We start from the raw sequence: 15,985 nt of genomic DNA on the forward strand, positions 1-15,985 counted from the left end.
CTTTCCCTGCCAACCTAATTTCTTTTGAGAATTTATTTTTCATGCTGTGTAGGTCTTCAAATCTGAAGGAGAAGTCTAGCTAAAATAATGAAGCTGAATAAGACTGTCATCCAGTATTTTGGTTCCAGTTTTAGAAACTAAGCAGCTAATGCTAATGGGATTAACTGTTAGCCCACTGGCACACTGGGTGCCTGTGACACTGGCCAATCTAACGAGCCCATGGCACTATGAAGCTAAATAAATTACACAGAGCTTAAAGCTAGCAGCTGGTCTGTCTCCCTTCTCTATCTAGAGGTTGTTTATTTCTCTCAGGAGGCACGAATCATGCAATTTTCATAGTTATACCCGAGACCTGGGCTCCTAACCGTGTCATCCAGCTCAGCGATACACAGCTGCTTGCTTTGTGCATGCAGTACATCACCTCAGAGGCATTTATGGATGTTCCCTTTCCTTATGTCTTCTAACAATAAGAGCCTGACTTTGGTCTCTCTACTTCTCTGGAGTTACATATAGAAATAAGAAAAGTTAGTAAAATCCCGCTGAACTGAACAAGTGACGACAGGATGTAAATTGGTCGTATCGTAACAGACATTAATTCTCCACGATTATATAAACAGATTGGTTATCTACTGATGCTCTTAATTGGGGATTTAAAAGACAAATTACTATTCGCTTAGCATTTGAGAAAACACGTTCACGGATTCTTAAGTACACCTTAATAAATGGCATTCTGATTTCGATGTGATTCATTACCTTGCTTAGGTGGGAAGAGGACAGAGAAAGCACTTCAACAGAAATGTTATGTCTACAGCTTTAATCCAATTTGCAAGTCCAGTCACACTGACCACATCCACACTGTTTAAAATAGTAAGTTGTGCCAATCCTGTTTCTGCTCTGGTCATGAATAACCACGGCCATGGATTAATGAGTCATGAGGACTAGCAAAACTTTTCCCTTTCTAAAATATCCTAGAGAGTTTCTTTGGGTGCTGAGTGTAGATTTGTAACCTTGTGTGCATGTGTCGATAAGCCCCTTGCTATATGAATAATCATTGGGAAGAAAGATTATTCTAAGGGTGATAGAAGAAATTCAGTTGTTTCCTGCTTATGGAGTACTTCCTCCGCAGGGAAAAAGGAAATAATTCATAGATCAATGCAGAAACATGAAAGAGAAATTACAGATTACATTGTGTATGTGTGTGCATCTCTAAGATATACATCCCTTAGTTTAGTTTAGTTGTAATTTCCTCTCTTACTTTTTCTTTCATGCTTCTGAATGTGTAAAATAATAACATGAATGTGCTAAGGAAAGAATGGTAGTTCACAGGCTCCAGTTTTGCAGAAACTTTTCAGATACTACCACTACCCTGATCTCAGCTGGAAAGGGCAACGTGGCTTACGAAGAACAAACATTGTGGTTCTCAAAAAAACACTAAAGAGCACTGCTGAGACTCAGTGCTGAGACATTCTGTTGTTAAACTGTGGATGAAAATCAAATTTAATGCCTGGCTATAAAGCTTACTCTGGCACAGGGGAGGCTGAGATTTCTCCGTGTGTGTAGGAAAACATGTCTAATGACTGTTGACCAGATATATTTATTTCAGAAAAATCTCAGAAACACACTATACAAATGTATTTGATCAGGACGTGCTTTTCACGCAGTCTCAGCCTGCTAACATCTATGTAGAAAGGAATCTGCAATCACCCATATTTTCATTTGCTCTTCAGCTCATGCCATCATCTAAGCTACTGCAGAAAATAACTAGATTCAGCTCTTAGAGATCTTTAACTAGAATCACCTTTTAAGCTGATGGTTGATAGACAGGTTATCGCACTTTTATTAAGACCATAGAAAACTGCCTCAATTATTATAAAAGAAGAATTATTTGCATGCAGAGACCTAGGATAATTTCTTATTACTGCTATTGCCCTTCAGGAAAGACAAAAGCAGATGCAAAGAAATGAAATGTCTTGCCTAAGCTGTGATAAATCAATTGCCATTGGAAACAAAACCTGCCCTGTCGCTCAAAAGTCTTGTCTGGACACATATATTAAGAGTAAAGATAAGACAAACAGAATGTGAAATTAGGGACATCAGAGACATGTATAGACAGTGCAAATGCCACTGCCCCACTTTTGCAGTAACCCACTCTGCCCCAGAGGGCTCCTCTAGAGAAATATGTGGCAATAAGATAAAATAACCAAACCAGACTAAAAGAATCCACTACTTGGAATAAGAAATTTTCTCTTGCTCCAGGGAATTACGGTGATACCTGGAACCAGCATGACGTGGATGAATGTAGCTTGATCAATTCTATAACAGCAGCCTCTGCTGACCCACGTCAAGCTGTCTTGCACCCCCAGCTCCTGCCACAGCACTGTGGTGTGACAGCTCTGGCCCGTCTTCTGCTGGCAATCCAGTGATGATTTCATTGCAAGTGTTTGTGGGTGGCAATTAGCACTCCAGCCAGCTGTTATGTGAGATGGCGTTTGTGTTATGTTATTCATAAAACTTACACACAAACCCAATATTGTACACACGAACTTTAGGGAAGCATTTCCCCAACTTCTTATGAATGCCTGGATAAAGACTGATGGTCCTTTTATCTTCTGGTGATGATTACAGACAGGTGATATACGATAGCATGATTTTTTGCTTATTAACCACCCTTTACTATTCAGTATATTTTACTTCCCTCTTTAAGAGGAAACAATGGGCAAAAAAATCCCCACCCAAAACTCAACAAAAATCCCATGTAGATTAAGTAACCAGTCACAGATCAGAAACACATTGAAGGAAAGTTTGAGAACAGGCTGTAGATTGAAAATAATTCATCCAAACAATTCCGCAAGTACTCAGAAATCAGGCCAGGTTTGCAAAGGGGTTGCAAACTGAACAACTCAGCAAAAAGTTCACTGGATGAGATATTTGCAGTGAATGCTTTGACTACTGGAAGGTATCCAGTCAGATCCCCCATGCAGGCTAAATTTCTCAGCCCTTCGGCTAGATTTATCAGCCCTAAATCCCCCAGATGGCAGTCTGAACTCATCCTCTGAGACGGTAAATTTTCTTTGCTGACATTCGGGTTTTCTCTCATTAAGGATCGTGAAGACTAGGCAACCTTTCTTCTCTGTGTTTATGTCTCTCCCTGATATTTCTCTCAGATCTGTGACATCAAAGTCTTACTGTAAGGAGTAAAGGCATTGAGAGGATGAACTTCAAATACAGAAAATGCGTAATTTCTTGCTTGATTGATAGCATGTTAGCAAGTAGGAATTATACAGCATCTATGGATACGTCAGCTGCATTCTTAACAGCACCAAAACCAAAAGAGAGGTCCCTAACTTTAAAGCATGTCTCTAGAGATTGCTAGCTCTGAAAGCTCAGATATATAATATTCTACCAAGAATATTTAAAAAAAATGTACTCTGACACTGAATAAGCCTCTGAGATTTAACTGTCTTGCTTTATGTAAAACAAAGTAGTATCTCAAAGTTGTCTGAAGATACCTTTGTGAACTAAGATCTCTTAAAATCTAATGTTGATATTTAAGAGCAGGAGAGAAATAGAACAAATGATCGACTGATACCCAGTACAAGCAAAGCTGTGTTGCTGAAAAGCAATCACTTTACTTCTTTCTCTCTGCTTTTGTTTTCAATGTTCTGAACACCAAAAAGCTGTGTTAAGCTTGTTCAGATTCACTCACAAATTAATTGTAATAATTCTTGGCCTGTAAATTTTCCATTCTAACTATTCAATATTTGAGTTCTCATTCACGTTGATTTGTCATAACTAGACCAAAAATTCGGTGGGGTACACATATGCTCCGTGACTGGGGGGGTTGTAACTGGCAGAATCACAGTTGTAGCACAGGGTTTTGTTGGCAATGTTCTTCAGTATTTGCATACTTCTTTCTCTAAGACTATTTCAGGCTGCGAAATTATTTGCTGAAATATTCATGAAAAGTGAGCATAGATGGGAATAAGTACTATTGCAGTGAATGAATGAAAAAACATTGATATGCTCAGAAAAACTTGCATATTTTTTGCTTGGCCTTTTTATCGCTAGAAGAACAATGCAAGATATGAAGCCCAATAGCCAATGTGCTTTTTCATGGAATGCTACAATCTGGATTCTGAGGTCAGGGAATTCAGGCAATACAAAAGAATGAGATTTGGCCATGCTTAGTTAGCGCAGAATGCCCTTATTGGAAGAAAAATTCCTTATGGGCTATGCATGCGTGCAGCAGTGACATTGTTACAAAAAATACATGGTGAGTCCCCCGTCACTGTGCAGTCTCCCAAAGCCACTGCGGGCTCGATGTTGTGCAAACCAGGGTAGCTCAAGGAGGCAAGAGAGGGAACAATTCCCCAGGAAAACTGAACTACTAGATTCCCTCACTTTTCTTTCCATATTCTTTACCTCCTATTAGAGGTGGCAGTGAGGCTGTGTGTAAATCAGGACCACCAAGAGGTGGAATGAGGCAGTACTTTTGGTTCTTGTTTATATTATGATAGTGTCCTTGATTTGGAGCTCTGCTACGCTATGCTAGGTGATGTACACTACAGAGACAGCGCTTGTCCTGAAGAACACCTAATTCTCTACTTATTTCTTCCACTTGGGCCACATACATCATTCCCTCTTTGTTTTCAAAAACTCCCTATTCTGCTTGGACACCTTTTGTTCTCCAGAGAAAATCACAGCTGCTTCCCCCCTGTCCCCCCCTTGCTCCTGCCTGCTCTTCAGCTGTATCGTGTCTTCATCAAAACTAATTTAGTTAATTCTCCATTTTAAAACCAGGCGGTAGTGCCTGGTCCACAGTTGCTTAGCAACAGCTACCCTCTGCCTGCAGAGATAACAGGCAGGCAGGGATGCCAGCGTTCGAGGCTGGCCCGGGAAGGTGAGAAAAAAAGGAGCAAGACAGATTGTCTCCCTCTAGGCTTTGAGGCCGCACATCGCACTGCTACATGGTGACGGATATGTTGGAGAGGCAGGGTTTGCTTTCATTCCCAGAACTGGCTTTTCAAAGAAAAAAATACTGGCTCAGTGTAGGACAGGAATCAAGCGCGCACAACAGAGTATGTTTTGGATGCGTATACACAGATCTAAAATATTCTATTGTTAAGCATTAGGCATGGATGACAATTAAACAAATCCCAACACTTACAACTTCACAGAAGCCCGAAGTGTACTGAGGAGGAGTGTGGGTCACTTTATTACACAGCAATTAGGGGACTGCAATCCCCAACCAGAAGGCCAGGCATTTCCAAGAAGGATATGTAGGATTTATGGTACAGATCCCTTCTGTCCCAAGACTGCCTTCCAAAAATATGGAGGAAACCGTGGGAAGAAAACTTCAGGGGTTTTCACCATCCTCTATAGGTATTTGTATTTGGGACTACACCTTGGCTCTCTGTTAAAATAGTGTCTAAACCACATCTGTAGGTGAAAATAAGGAAATGCAAAAGCTAAGACTCTGAGTGGGTGGCATCAATCACAAACATTCAATAATGAAAAATTATCCAGATTATTTTAAAAATCTGGAGTATGAATTTAGGATTCAGATTATCTAGAGTTTGGGTGAAAATATTCTTTTACTTGAAGGCCGGGATAGTAAACACATCTCTCCTGAAATATTTGTGACTAAAATCTCAGGAGTAGCCAAGTCGAGACACTAGGCTTCATGCCTTCCACATTACCTCAAGTTGTAAAGGATGAACTTGGAGCAAGGCGCAGCCAGAATTTTGTTAGGCCTTACAGGCTGTTGTAGATAAATTTCAGCTGGAGCTGCCTGCAGTGGCCCGCCTAAGTATGCAGAGAGCAAAAAAAAGGTGCTTAAATCCAGACTTAACCCAACTCAGAATGCCCAGGAGAGACACACTGTCTGGCCCTCCCTGTCTTCACTCCTATCTTGCCTTTGCTGTGGACGCAGTTCTGTGCTTAGCTGTGATTAGACAGCAGCGAAAGGCTGGGTACAAGCACGAATGTTTGACTGAGATTCTCTGTATTCTCTCTGTTCTCTGCATTTTATTGAATGCTGATTAACTCTTGCTCCCTCCCCAGGAGTGCTAACTGCACTACCTGGAAGCCACTTGTGCATGTATTCGATAAGGTGATAGTTTGTATCAAGCTGACATTATGGTATAGATGTGTCTGCTGTAACTCTTACTAAATTGCTGGTTTCATTTTCACTCCTCAAAGACCAAATACAGGACTCTGCATATCATAGTATAATCACATTCATTTATGCTAACTAGCACGAATGAACGACAGGTGGAGATCATCATTGATGATGAAGAAAGCAGACTTTTACTGGCAGTACTCCATGGATCTGTGGATTGAGCCAGAGCAAATCACTTAATCTTTCATTACCTTAATTTCCCCAAGTAAAAATCCCTAACATCCATAATTATGCATTTTTGTGCATTAAGGTCTCCAAATGACAGGAACTGTGTAAATGCAAAGTATTGTTGTTACTGTAAAGGTGTTGTTAATTTTGGATATTAAGAATTTATCTGAACGGCTTCAAGAACTTTGATTAATATTTATGACAGAGGTTTTTCAAAGCATTTTTAATAGCCTCCCATATAATTATAATTAATATTTAAATATTAGTAAGTATTGAAGAAGGTATAATAAACACACAAAGGTAATTCAGTAGGCAAAATGATAACATGAGTTCATCAGGGCTCAACCCTGTCTTGAAATATTAATTCATTTGCTGAATTATTCATTGCCTTATTTTATGCATTAATTAGTATCTTGGCAGGTTTGTAACTTGACTTATTTGTGTACAGCAAACCAGGCAGGGATATGACAGCATTTTACACAGTTCACTCGTCTCTAAATAAGGAAATTTCTGTAACGTGATGAAAGCATCACTAAAGAATGACAAACCAGATTGTTAGCTTACTTTCTTGCATACGCTTTATTTATTCACTTGACATTACTAGTGACTTTGCATGTTACACATGTAAAATGTGATTAAATATTTCTTCCCCACAGGCTTTATATGTTTAATTAGAGCATCTTCAAAGTCATTAGCCATTCCTCCATACCAGTTGCTTTCAACCTTTCCCACACCGTGACCTTATTTTTGAAGCACCTCCTTCGCACTACACGGCATGTACTTTTATGCCTGTTCAGAAAACCAGAGATTGACAACTCTGTATTGAATGGCCACGGGATTATTCATCTGCTTAAATTCAAGTCTAACCTGTGTATTGCCTGAGGAGCCACAGATTTTAAATGTAAAACCAAAATGTCCCTGCTGTTGCTAAGAGTAAAAATGCTATTGGGTCCTGATTACTGCAACAAAATAGACAGCTGAAGACATTAAAAAGCTGCCAGGATAAGTTAAAGCCAGTTTCTTTGAAAATCTGACAGAGATTTTCCAGATTTTATAGCCTGTTACAGTCTGTGCCTTCTGAAAAGTCCGAATGGATTCCAGTTTGGAATCAAACTTCTCTCAATAAAAATGCGTTCAGTCTTAAAAGGTCTTTAAATACCACCCAAAAAACCTAGACCGCAAACCAAAGTTTCGGAATGACTTTGGACTACTTATTCAATCATTTCTACTTTTAACTACTAAAGACACACATGTATTCTTATGTATTGTTATCTACCAAGTAAAACACATCCATGTGAAAACAAGCAACAGGATTTTTTTTTTAATATATATATATATAAAAATATATATAAAAAAGCCTGGATCCATTAAAAAAATTGTAAAGGCCTGTGGACAGGGCAATTTCTATTTCTTCCAGGCCCAGAAAACATCCCCTGGTGTTCTTCTCATACATGCTTTTTTTCTCTTTGCCCTAGGGGGGAGATATTTGAGCCTGTGGATCAGCTGTCAACACAATACTTATGTCACTCCACAGCAAATCTCACTCGTCATAATCACTGCCTCCACTAAGATGCTTCAGTGTCCACAGAAGAAATAGAAATTGGCTGACATTAAACCCAAACAAAAGCTTTCTGCTTGCAAGAGCAATCAAGATTGAAAGAAACCCTGCCCTCACTACCCATTCAAGGTGTTCCCTGATCATCAAAGTAACATAGGCGTTTAGGGCTGTGCCGATTTCACCATCAGGCCTGGATGATGAAATTGTACGAGCATCTCAGAGCACCTCCTTTAGATCCAGACTGGCTGGGAAACCGCCTTGCCTTTCCTGCCAAGTAGGCAGTCATTGTCAACAATGCAACTCTCACATGTCAATTACTGCCACGGACTGCATAATGATTTGGCCCTGAAAAGCCAACACAGGGTTTGGCGGCTGTTCTTCCTCCTGGGTTTGCCAAGACCGGGCGCTCACAGCTGCCCGCCGGTGCCCGGGCCGTGACCAGAGCCCGCTCCGAGGGCCGCAGGCATACGGCACCATGTACCCCAGCCGCCCTGCGCTGGGACAAGGCCCCCCGCCGCGGCCCCATCCAGCTTCAGGCTCAAGGGCCAGGGACGGCCAGGTAGGCCGCGATTCTCCTCAGGAACCGCGGCGGGGAGGCAGCGCCCGCTACTGCCGATTCCGCCGCCCCTCCGCTGGGACACTGCTTTGCGACGGCCAGCAGCCACGCCGCCGCTCGGCAAAGGAGGAGGAAGAGGAGGAGCGTGATCCCAACCCCGGGGAGGCCGGAGCCCCGCGGCTGCCTCTGTGGGCTGTACTACGGCCCGCCGCCATTAGCCCCCGCCCCGGGGCCGCTGCCAACAGCTGCCGGGGTCACGTGGGGGGGGGGGGGGGGCGAAGGGGCCTCTCGGCGCCGCGCATGCGCGCTGCGCGGGGCCGCGCGGCGCCGGGCGTGAGGGAAGTCGGCGGCCGTTTCCGGGTTGGGTGGCGGTGGCGGCAGCGGCACCATGTCCTGCGCTCTGGTTCCTTTCGGCCACTTCCAGGACCTGGAGGCGGCTCGCGACTTCCTCTGCCCGCACCGCCGCCAGGGCAGCGCCGCGGCCGGCAAGGAGAGCGGTGAGTCCGCTCCGCCGTGCCGGGGGAAGCTAGGGGACTGGCCCGGCCCGGCCCGGCGGGGTGCCTATGGGGGTGGCAGTGGTGGGGGGGCTTTTCCCCGCGTCCCCCTCGGGGCTCCGGGGGGTGAGAGTCTCTGCCGTCCCGCCGACAGCCGCTCGGCGACGGGGTCCCGTCCCGGCGGGGCTGTGCGCTCCTGCCCGGTGGCCGCAGCCGGGGCTGCCTGATGGCGAGGCCGGGGGTGCGGGATGGGCTCAGGGCTTGCTCGTCCCCGCACTCCTAAGCGCCCTCGTCGGCTCCAGGGTGTGCCAGGGGCGTGCAGGGGGTAACCGCGGGTAGCTGGGTGCTCAGCATCGTTGCTGTGATTAAGGGCTGTAAAGGGTGGGTGCCCCGCTACAGGTGCCGCATCTTCATCTACAAGTTCAGATTTTTCTGTTGGCCGAAAGTTTCAGGTGTTCAGCTGGTCTCAGATGTCGGTCCTTACCCTGTAGTGTGTAGGCGAAGCTCTTTGGCGGCAGATCCTGTGTGCCACAAACTTCGAGGTGAAAATTTGTAGCTTTCTTGCTGAGAGAGGGTTTTTCTGAAGCTGCTCTAGTAAAGTTAACAGACGTTGTGCATGCAGGCTTGTCTAATAATGCAAAATACGCTTAGAGTATACTAAAGATTTGGTTTGGTAGCTTAAATTAAAAGACAATACATCTTATAGCAGCTACAGTCTGAAGTTGTGGACTAGATTTCTGTTGTGTGAGGCAGTGCACAGTGAAAGTTAGGCTGTCTGGCGCAGAAGCTATGTTCTCAACAGAGAAGAAGGACCACCAAACAGATACATGCCCAAGATTGACCATACAGGGAAACAAACCACTGGCCTGTATGTTGTTAGTGCTGTACTGTGTTAACTATATCTGTCTGATGTTTTGGCTTTCTGTCAACAGCATGGAAGGCAAGTGTTTGAAGAGGTTAACGAGGATGCTTGTAAAGTCCTGTCAACTGTAAACAGAGCTATGAGAGAAAGCAGCAAAGTGCTTATTTAAAAAGCTTAAAAGGTCTGTGGGGGAATTAAAAGAGCAGGAGATGGTAGGATGGTTTGTGTTGGAAGGGTCCTTTAAAGTCCATCTTGTCCAACCCCCCTGGCCATGGGCAGGGATGTCTTTCACTAGATCAGGTTGCTCAAAGCCCCATCCAACATGACCATGACCTTGAACACTTGGAATGACGGGACATCTGTATCTTCTCTGGGCAACTTGTTCCAGTTTCTCACCGTCTTAATTGTCAAAAGTTTCTTATTTATATTCAATCTAAATCTACCCTCTTTCTGTTTAAAACTGTTCGCCTTTGTCCTGTCAGTACAGGTCGTGGTAAAAAGATGACACAACAATTGTGAAAAAGTTTTAAAAGTACACTATATGTTCACCTAGTAAATTTTACCACTAAAACTTTTGTATGCACGTTGTTTTATGTTACTATTGCTTTCTTTTTGTGTTCAAGATTGAATTTAATTTACTTTGTTGTTGAAAAGCACTTGGAAGAAAGTAATTCTGGAAGAATTTTATACAGCTAGTCTTCATTGGCCAAAACTTTTGGTAGAAAAGTTATGTGCTGCTGCTTGTGCTTGTTTTGACTCTTATAATGCCCTGAAAAATTCATACAGATTCCATATGGTTTTTCTTTTGGTATCATCTGTATCTAAAGGAGGGATTCTGGAACCAGTAGGGTCCTTTTAGTGCCTCTTGAATACCGAAGATAAAAGCAAAAGATTGTAATGTGTTTGTGTTTCTAAAAGTATGTGCTGAAAGAAATTAAAATATTTCTCTCATTTGCTGGTACATGTGAGAGAAGTTTGTGTAAAATAACTTTTGGATACTTTTGTTGGAGTGGATTTATCAACTGGCAGCTGAAAAGAGAGAAAACATTTAGTATGTTGTAAAAGCACAAAAGTGATAGAAGCAAAGAAGATGCATGTTCTAAAATGTGCTGTTCTTCCATTTTAACGAGTTGGCTGTGTTCTGGGCTATTTTTGTATTTGCTCATTCAGTCATTGAGGCAGTGTCAGAATCGAGTAGTTTTCAAAATATTGCTCATTTAGGTTTTTTTAAATCTTTTGGATTTGTGCCTATGATTTTTTGATACCACAGCTGTTTTCATGGTTCAGGATAAATGAACATAAATGTAAGCAAGTGAGAGTTCCCAAAGTGGCTTTTACATAAGATTATAAACTAGTAATTTTGAAGCAGAAATCCTTAGTGCATTTGTCTTTGACAGGGAGAAACACTGTTAAGCAAAACTTAGGTATCCTAATTTAGAAATAAGTAAATTGTGGAGGTATCCTAAGTTAAAAAAACAGGGTTTGGCTGTGTGGAACAGGAGGTTCTTTTTTCCCCCCTTTTGGCTTGTTCCTACAAGTCTGCTTTGCTGCTACTTTGTAGCCTAACCAACTGAATAGCTGAGGTGCCTGGTTGTTTGGAAACTCGGGTTGAGATGAGATGGTGTAGATCCTGCAGTTACTGCCGGTCTCTTAGTCTTGCACCCTCAGTTACTGCTCTGGTTGGAAACATTTAATTCCGTTTTTCGTTTTCTCTTGCTTTATTTTTTTCACCTACATACTAATCCATTAATTTTTCTTAGTAAGCGACTGACTTGTTGCATGGCAGTCCAAAATGACTCCCTTTTCTTTGATTGTTGTGTACCTTGACTTTTACATTATTCACATGGAAGAACTCTTTGCTGTAAATAAAGTATAAGTGAAGAAGTGTGAGAACATAAAACAAATTCCTGCTTCTACTGTTGTGCATCAAGGAAAGAAAAAAAAAAAAAGTCCAAATTTTTGTTGTGTTTTTTTTGTTGTTGTTGTTTGGTAGGGGTTTTTTATTTGGTTTGGGTCTCTCTTTTTTTTTTTTAAGTGCATATTTCACTTTTATGGCACAAAGAGCCAAGGCAAATATTTTTAACTAAGCAAGATATAAATAAATGTTTTTTATCAGGGAATGCTTTGGTAAAACCTGTTCCATCAGCAGAATGTACTGTCTTAAACCAGTAGTTGAATAAAGTTGTACATATAAAAACTTGAATCTTAATCTGCTTTTATATTTTTACTCTTCAAGGAAAAAAACCCTACAGGGTAGTTTGCTTTTACTGGTAAGTTCAACAAACAAAATATGTCCCTTTGCTATCAAATACAGCTTTTGTTCTAAACTTAAGCTATGTTTATTCCCATATAAGCAATTACATAAATATTAATGAACACAGGTCAAAGTTCTAAGTATGTTTTGAACCAGCAGCTTTTATTTACTGTTTTTTTTCTTGTGTGTTTTTTTTGCTTTAAATTACACTGCATTTGTATGGAAAATCTTTCACTAGTATTTAAACTTTATAGTTAAATGCAGAATGCTGGCTACCTGAGAAAAATAAATGTTAAATATTTTTATTTAAGAGAGAGTATTTCAATTAACACATTGTTTTTTGTGTTGGTTTGGTTTTTTTTTTAAGTCATAACTTAATGTTTTAGCTGCTTAGTAGAATTTTCAAAAGCTCGTATCAGATTTTGGGTAACAAATGTTTTTGAAACGGTGCCTCCAGAATCTCCAATGTGCATCATTTAGGGTTTTTGTTAGAGGCTGTAGGTCTTTTCTTTTTTTGGTTTCTTAGTTAAAAGTCAAAGAAGTTTTTTCTGCTGTTTTAGCTGTGGCCATTTTTTTGTTCTAACTAAACTAATCAAAATATTTTCTGAGAGTGTATTTGCTACACTGAAGTCTAGGATGATTAATGTAATAGCATTTTTGTAGATGCATTTTAAATCAAAAGAATTTGCTTGCTTCTGAAAATGCAAGCAGTATACATTTCTAAATCATATGTGACACTGTAACTTTAATAAAAGTTCGAAGTTAGATTTCTTTAGTACGAATAAAAAAGCTGTACTTTCTCACTTAGCCATATTTGACATAGCATATTTCATTTATTTATAATAAGTTAATCTAGGTTGTCAGTTTCTAATTTAATTTGAAAAGGCTTATCAAAGTGCTACATATATTAAAAATACAGATGTATGTAACTGACTTAAAAAACCCCAAATCTTTTTTATTCTAAGGGAACTTTTTTTTTTTCCCTTCCTTTGTACGTGTCACCATTTAAACACATTCAAGAGTAGAAAAAGATGATGGGAAGCGTCCTATCAACTACAACTTCACATAATCTTCTTCCGTAGCCCAACAGTTTGTCTAGTTTGTACAAAGGATGTACTTGTCTGGTAAAATGGGGAGGAAAAGAAAAGGTGTCCTCCTCCTTTGAACCTTGTGTAAAGTCAGTTCTGCAGGTATCTGTTTCCTGCTAGGTCAGGAAACACTGGAAGGAAGGGTTCATGTTGTTCTTACTTGTGTTATGCAGTGCTGAAATAACTTAAGGAATGTTCATACACTGTTTGAGATGACCATTGATCTGTCATGAAGCAAAATATAGCTACTTTTTTATTGTACATATTAGCATAAAAGATGTTGGGGTGGGTCTTGCCTCAAGTGGCTTAAAAAAACCAAATGGTATTATGGAGTTAGCTGGTTAAAGATGCTTTGTATGGAGTTCCAATACTTTTATTGTCTAGAAAAAAGAAGGGTGTGAATGCTTTTTCATATTTTAATAAACAGGACTGATAAAGCATGAGAATTTAAGATTCTTGGGAAAAATTAATGCTAATAATGAGGCACAAATCCTCTGTGGAGCCTTAGCCTAGTGGTATCTAAGTGGCTTTGAAAACTGCCATTTCAAATGTGCAAATACTGGGAGTAGAAAGTTATTTGCATTACATTTAATTTGACAGCTTGCTGTGATGAAGATGTTTTGGGATGCGTGTTGGCTAGATCAGAAAACAGCTGTAACAGTTAACTCCATTATACAACTGTCTATAATAAAGCATATACATGAATGAAAAAAAATCCATTTTATTTGCCAAACGTGATAAAGCTTCACAGGCATAAAAGAATTTTAGCTCAAGAAAATAATGGATATTTAACTGAAAAAAACCCCCAAATTTAACAATAAAGACACACAATGATTTCTATAATCTTTATGAATTGACAAATTTAACTACAATTTATTTAAAGTGATGTGTGTCTCTGTTTTTCCAGTAGACTCTGAGCTTGAGCTATGTGTTCTAAAACACGATAGGCTTGATGATGGCAATTCAGTGATATAGCCAGGTAGGACTGCTGCTAGCTAAACTTTGGGGGTGTTAAGATGAAATTAAAAAACTGGTACTTTCCTGGTGTGCAGATATTTTTAGTTCCCAAGTATGTTTATCTCCCATTACCTAAATGAAATTAACAAGAAAAACACTAAAACCCAACTTGTCCTTGGGAGTTCCCAAGCAATGATACCTGCATCTATGATAGTGAGCTGGTCACTTCAGAGTGGTGCATGGCACAGCACACAGCTTTGAGATGCTGCTGCTTATCTGGGGGGAAGAAAAACAACTCCCTGATTTTGAGGAGTTGCTCAGAGCCATGAGGTGTCACTTTACTGCTTCTCTTTACTGTAAGAATGATGGCTTAAGCCTGGCAGAGAACCTCTTCTCCAAAATCCAGCCCTGTTACACTGACAGCATCCTGAAAAGTGCTCTTCAGCCCAGTTTCTCTAAACATCTTTGGAGTTATGCTTGCACAGTTTGCTTTATCTGGATCAACTAATTTAATTCAGAAATACAGAAGGCCAGGCTTTTTATTTCGGGGTTGCAAACAAGGTTACAAAGAAAAAAATACATTACAAAATTGAATTCTAGATTGCGTTTAGCAGTAGGGTTGTTCTTAACTGTTCCTGTATCCCTCTTATTGAATTTGGTGTATTCCTATTGAAGAGTCTTCTGACAAGCTCTTTAATCAGATCCTCCCTCTCCAGATTGCATTATATACATTTAAGGTCCCTTTCTTTCAGTTTTCACATAAAATATCACAAAAATACACATTCTACCCGAGTTGTTACATCTGTGATTGTTAATACGTTCTGAGATATGAGGAAGACTAAATGACATGTTCTCAACCCATGTGACAGAATGATACCAGAGTACTTTCTCCAAATTATCTTTGCACCTGAGTGTGTTTGCTGCTTTAGCAGCTCCTTCAGTGGATAGACTTCCTTCTTTCTTGCTCTAACTTAAGATGTCATTTGCACCTGAAAGAAAGCTGAAATACTATGTTTCATACATCATCTGTTTCATTTGTTTCCTGTGCTATACAGCATCACAAAACTTCCCTCGCCCCCCATCGTACCTCAAACTTTGGTTTTGGAGTTAAGTTACAACTGTAAGCCATGGAAATTTGCAGCATTACTTTAAAGAATCTATGTAGTACCTGGATTATTTTTAACTTAGCCATCTTTTATTCTTTTGAAAGCCATTGTGACCATCTAAAGGAAGAGAAACTGCTCAAGTTGTTCTTTTTCAGGTTCACAAGCTTACTTAGTTTGAGTGTCATCTCTCCCACCCCCCACCCCCCCCTCCCCTTTTATGGACATCTGAAGTGATAAGAGAAGACAAATGTAATACTAGTCTCAAAAGGGGCTTCCTAGTAATGCTGGCAAAACAACCTGATGTATTAGTCAGTCTCCATGTCAAAGGAGCTTTGGGAATAAGTGGCCTATGATTACTGAATAGCAAGAAGATTCTAAACTATTTTCAAAATTCCTTGGCCTGAAGAGAAAATAAACTGCTCTATTTCTTCCTTAATTATGCAATCTGATGGTTTCAGAATTGCAGTAAATATACATAGAAAAAAATATGAAACTCTTGCACTTAAGTAATAGTGCAAGAAATGATTGGTTATTAATTTTATAAATTCTTAAAGCATGGATGGGAAACAAGCTGGAAGATCATAAACCCAAACTACACGCATGCAATTAAGTGTCGTGGTTTAACCCTGGCAGACAGCTCACACCACACAGCTGCTTGCTCAGTTCCCCCTTGTCCTGGTTGCGGCAGGGATGGGGTTAATTTCCCCCAGGAGCTGGCAGGGGTGGGTATTCCATCCCAAGGGAGCCATGCCTGGGCTGTA

The 15,985-nt window shown here is 40.6% G+C and overlaps 1 protein-coding gene across 2 annotated transcripts in view; it reads left to right on the top strand.

Moving 5' to 3' along the window:
• Window positions 1-8,815: 8,815 nt before the first annotated feature.
• The window catches only part of RAB3GAP2 (RAB3 GTPase activating protein subunit 2 (non-catalytic)), a 46,968-nt gene continuing 39,798 nt past the window's right edge, over window positions 8,816-15,985 (top strand). The window contains exon 1 of one of the 2 annotated variants that reach the window (XM_009894306.1): window positions 8,816-8,960. In XM_009894306.1, coding sequence (XP_009892608.1) covers window positions 8,852-8,960 — 109 coding nt within the window. In that variant the 5' untranslated portion in view covers window positions 8,816-8,851. The remainder of the gene's footprint in view (window positions 8,961-15,985) is intronic. The other variant, XM_009894305.1, reaches the window with a different exon arrangement.

This window comes from Charadrius vociferus, unplaced genomic scaffold (genome assembly GCF_000708025.1).
Source record: "Charadrius vociferus isolate BGI_N301 unplaced genomic scaffold, ASM70802v2 scaffold261, whole genome shotgun sequence".
Taxonomy (NCBI): Eukaryota; Metazoa; Chordata; class Aves; order Charadriiformes; family Charadriidae; genus Charadrius; species Charadrius vociferus.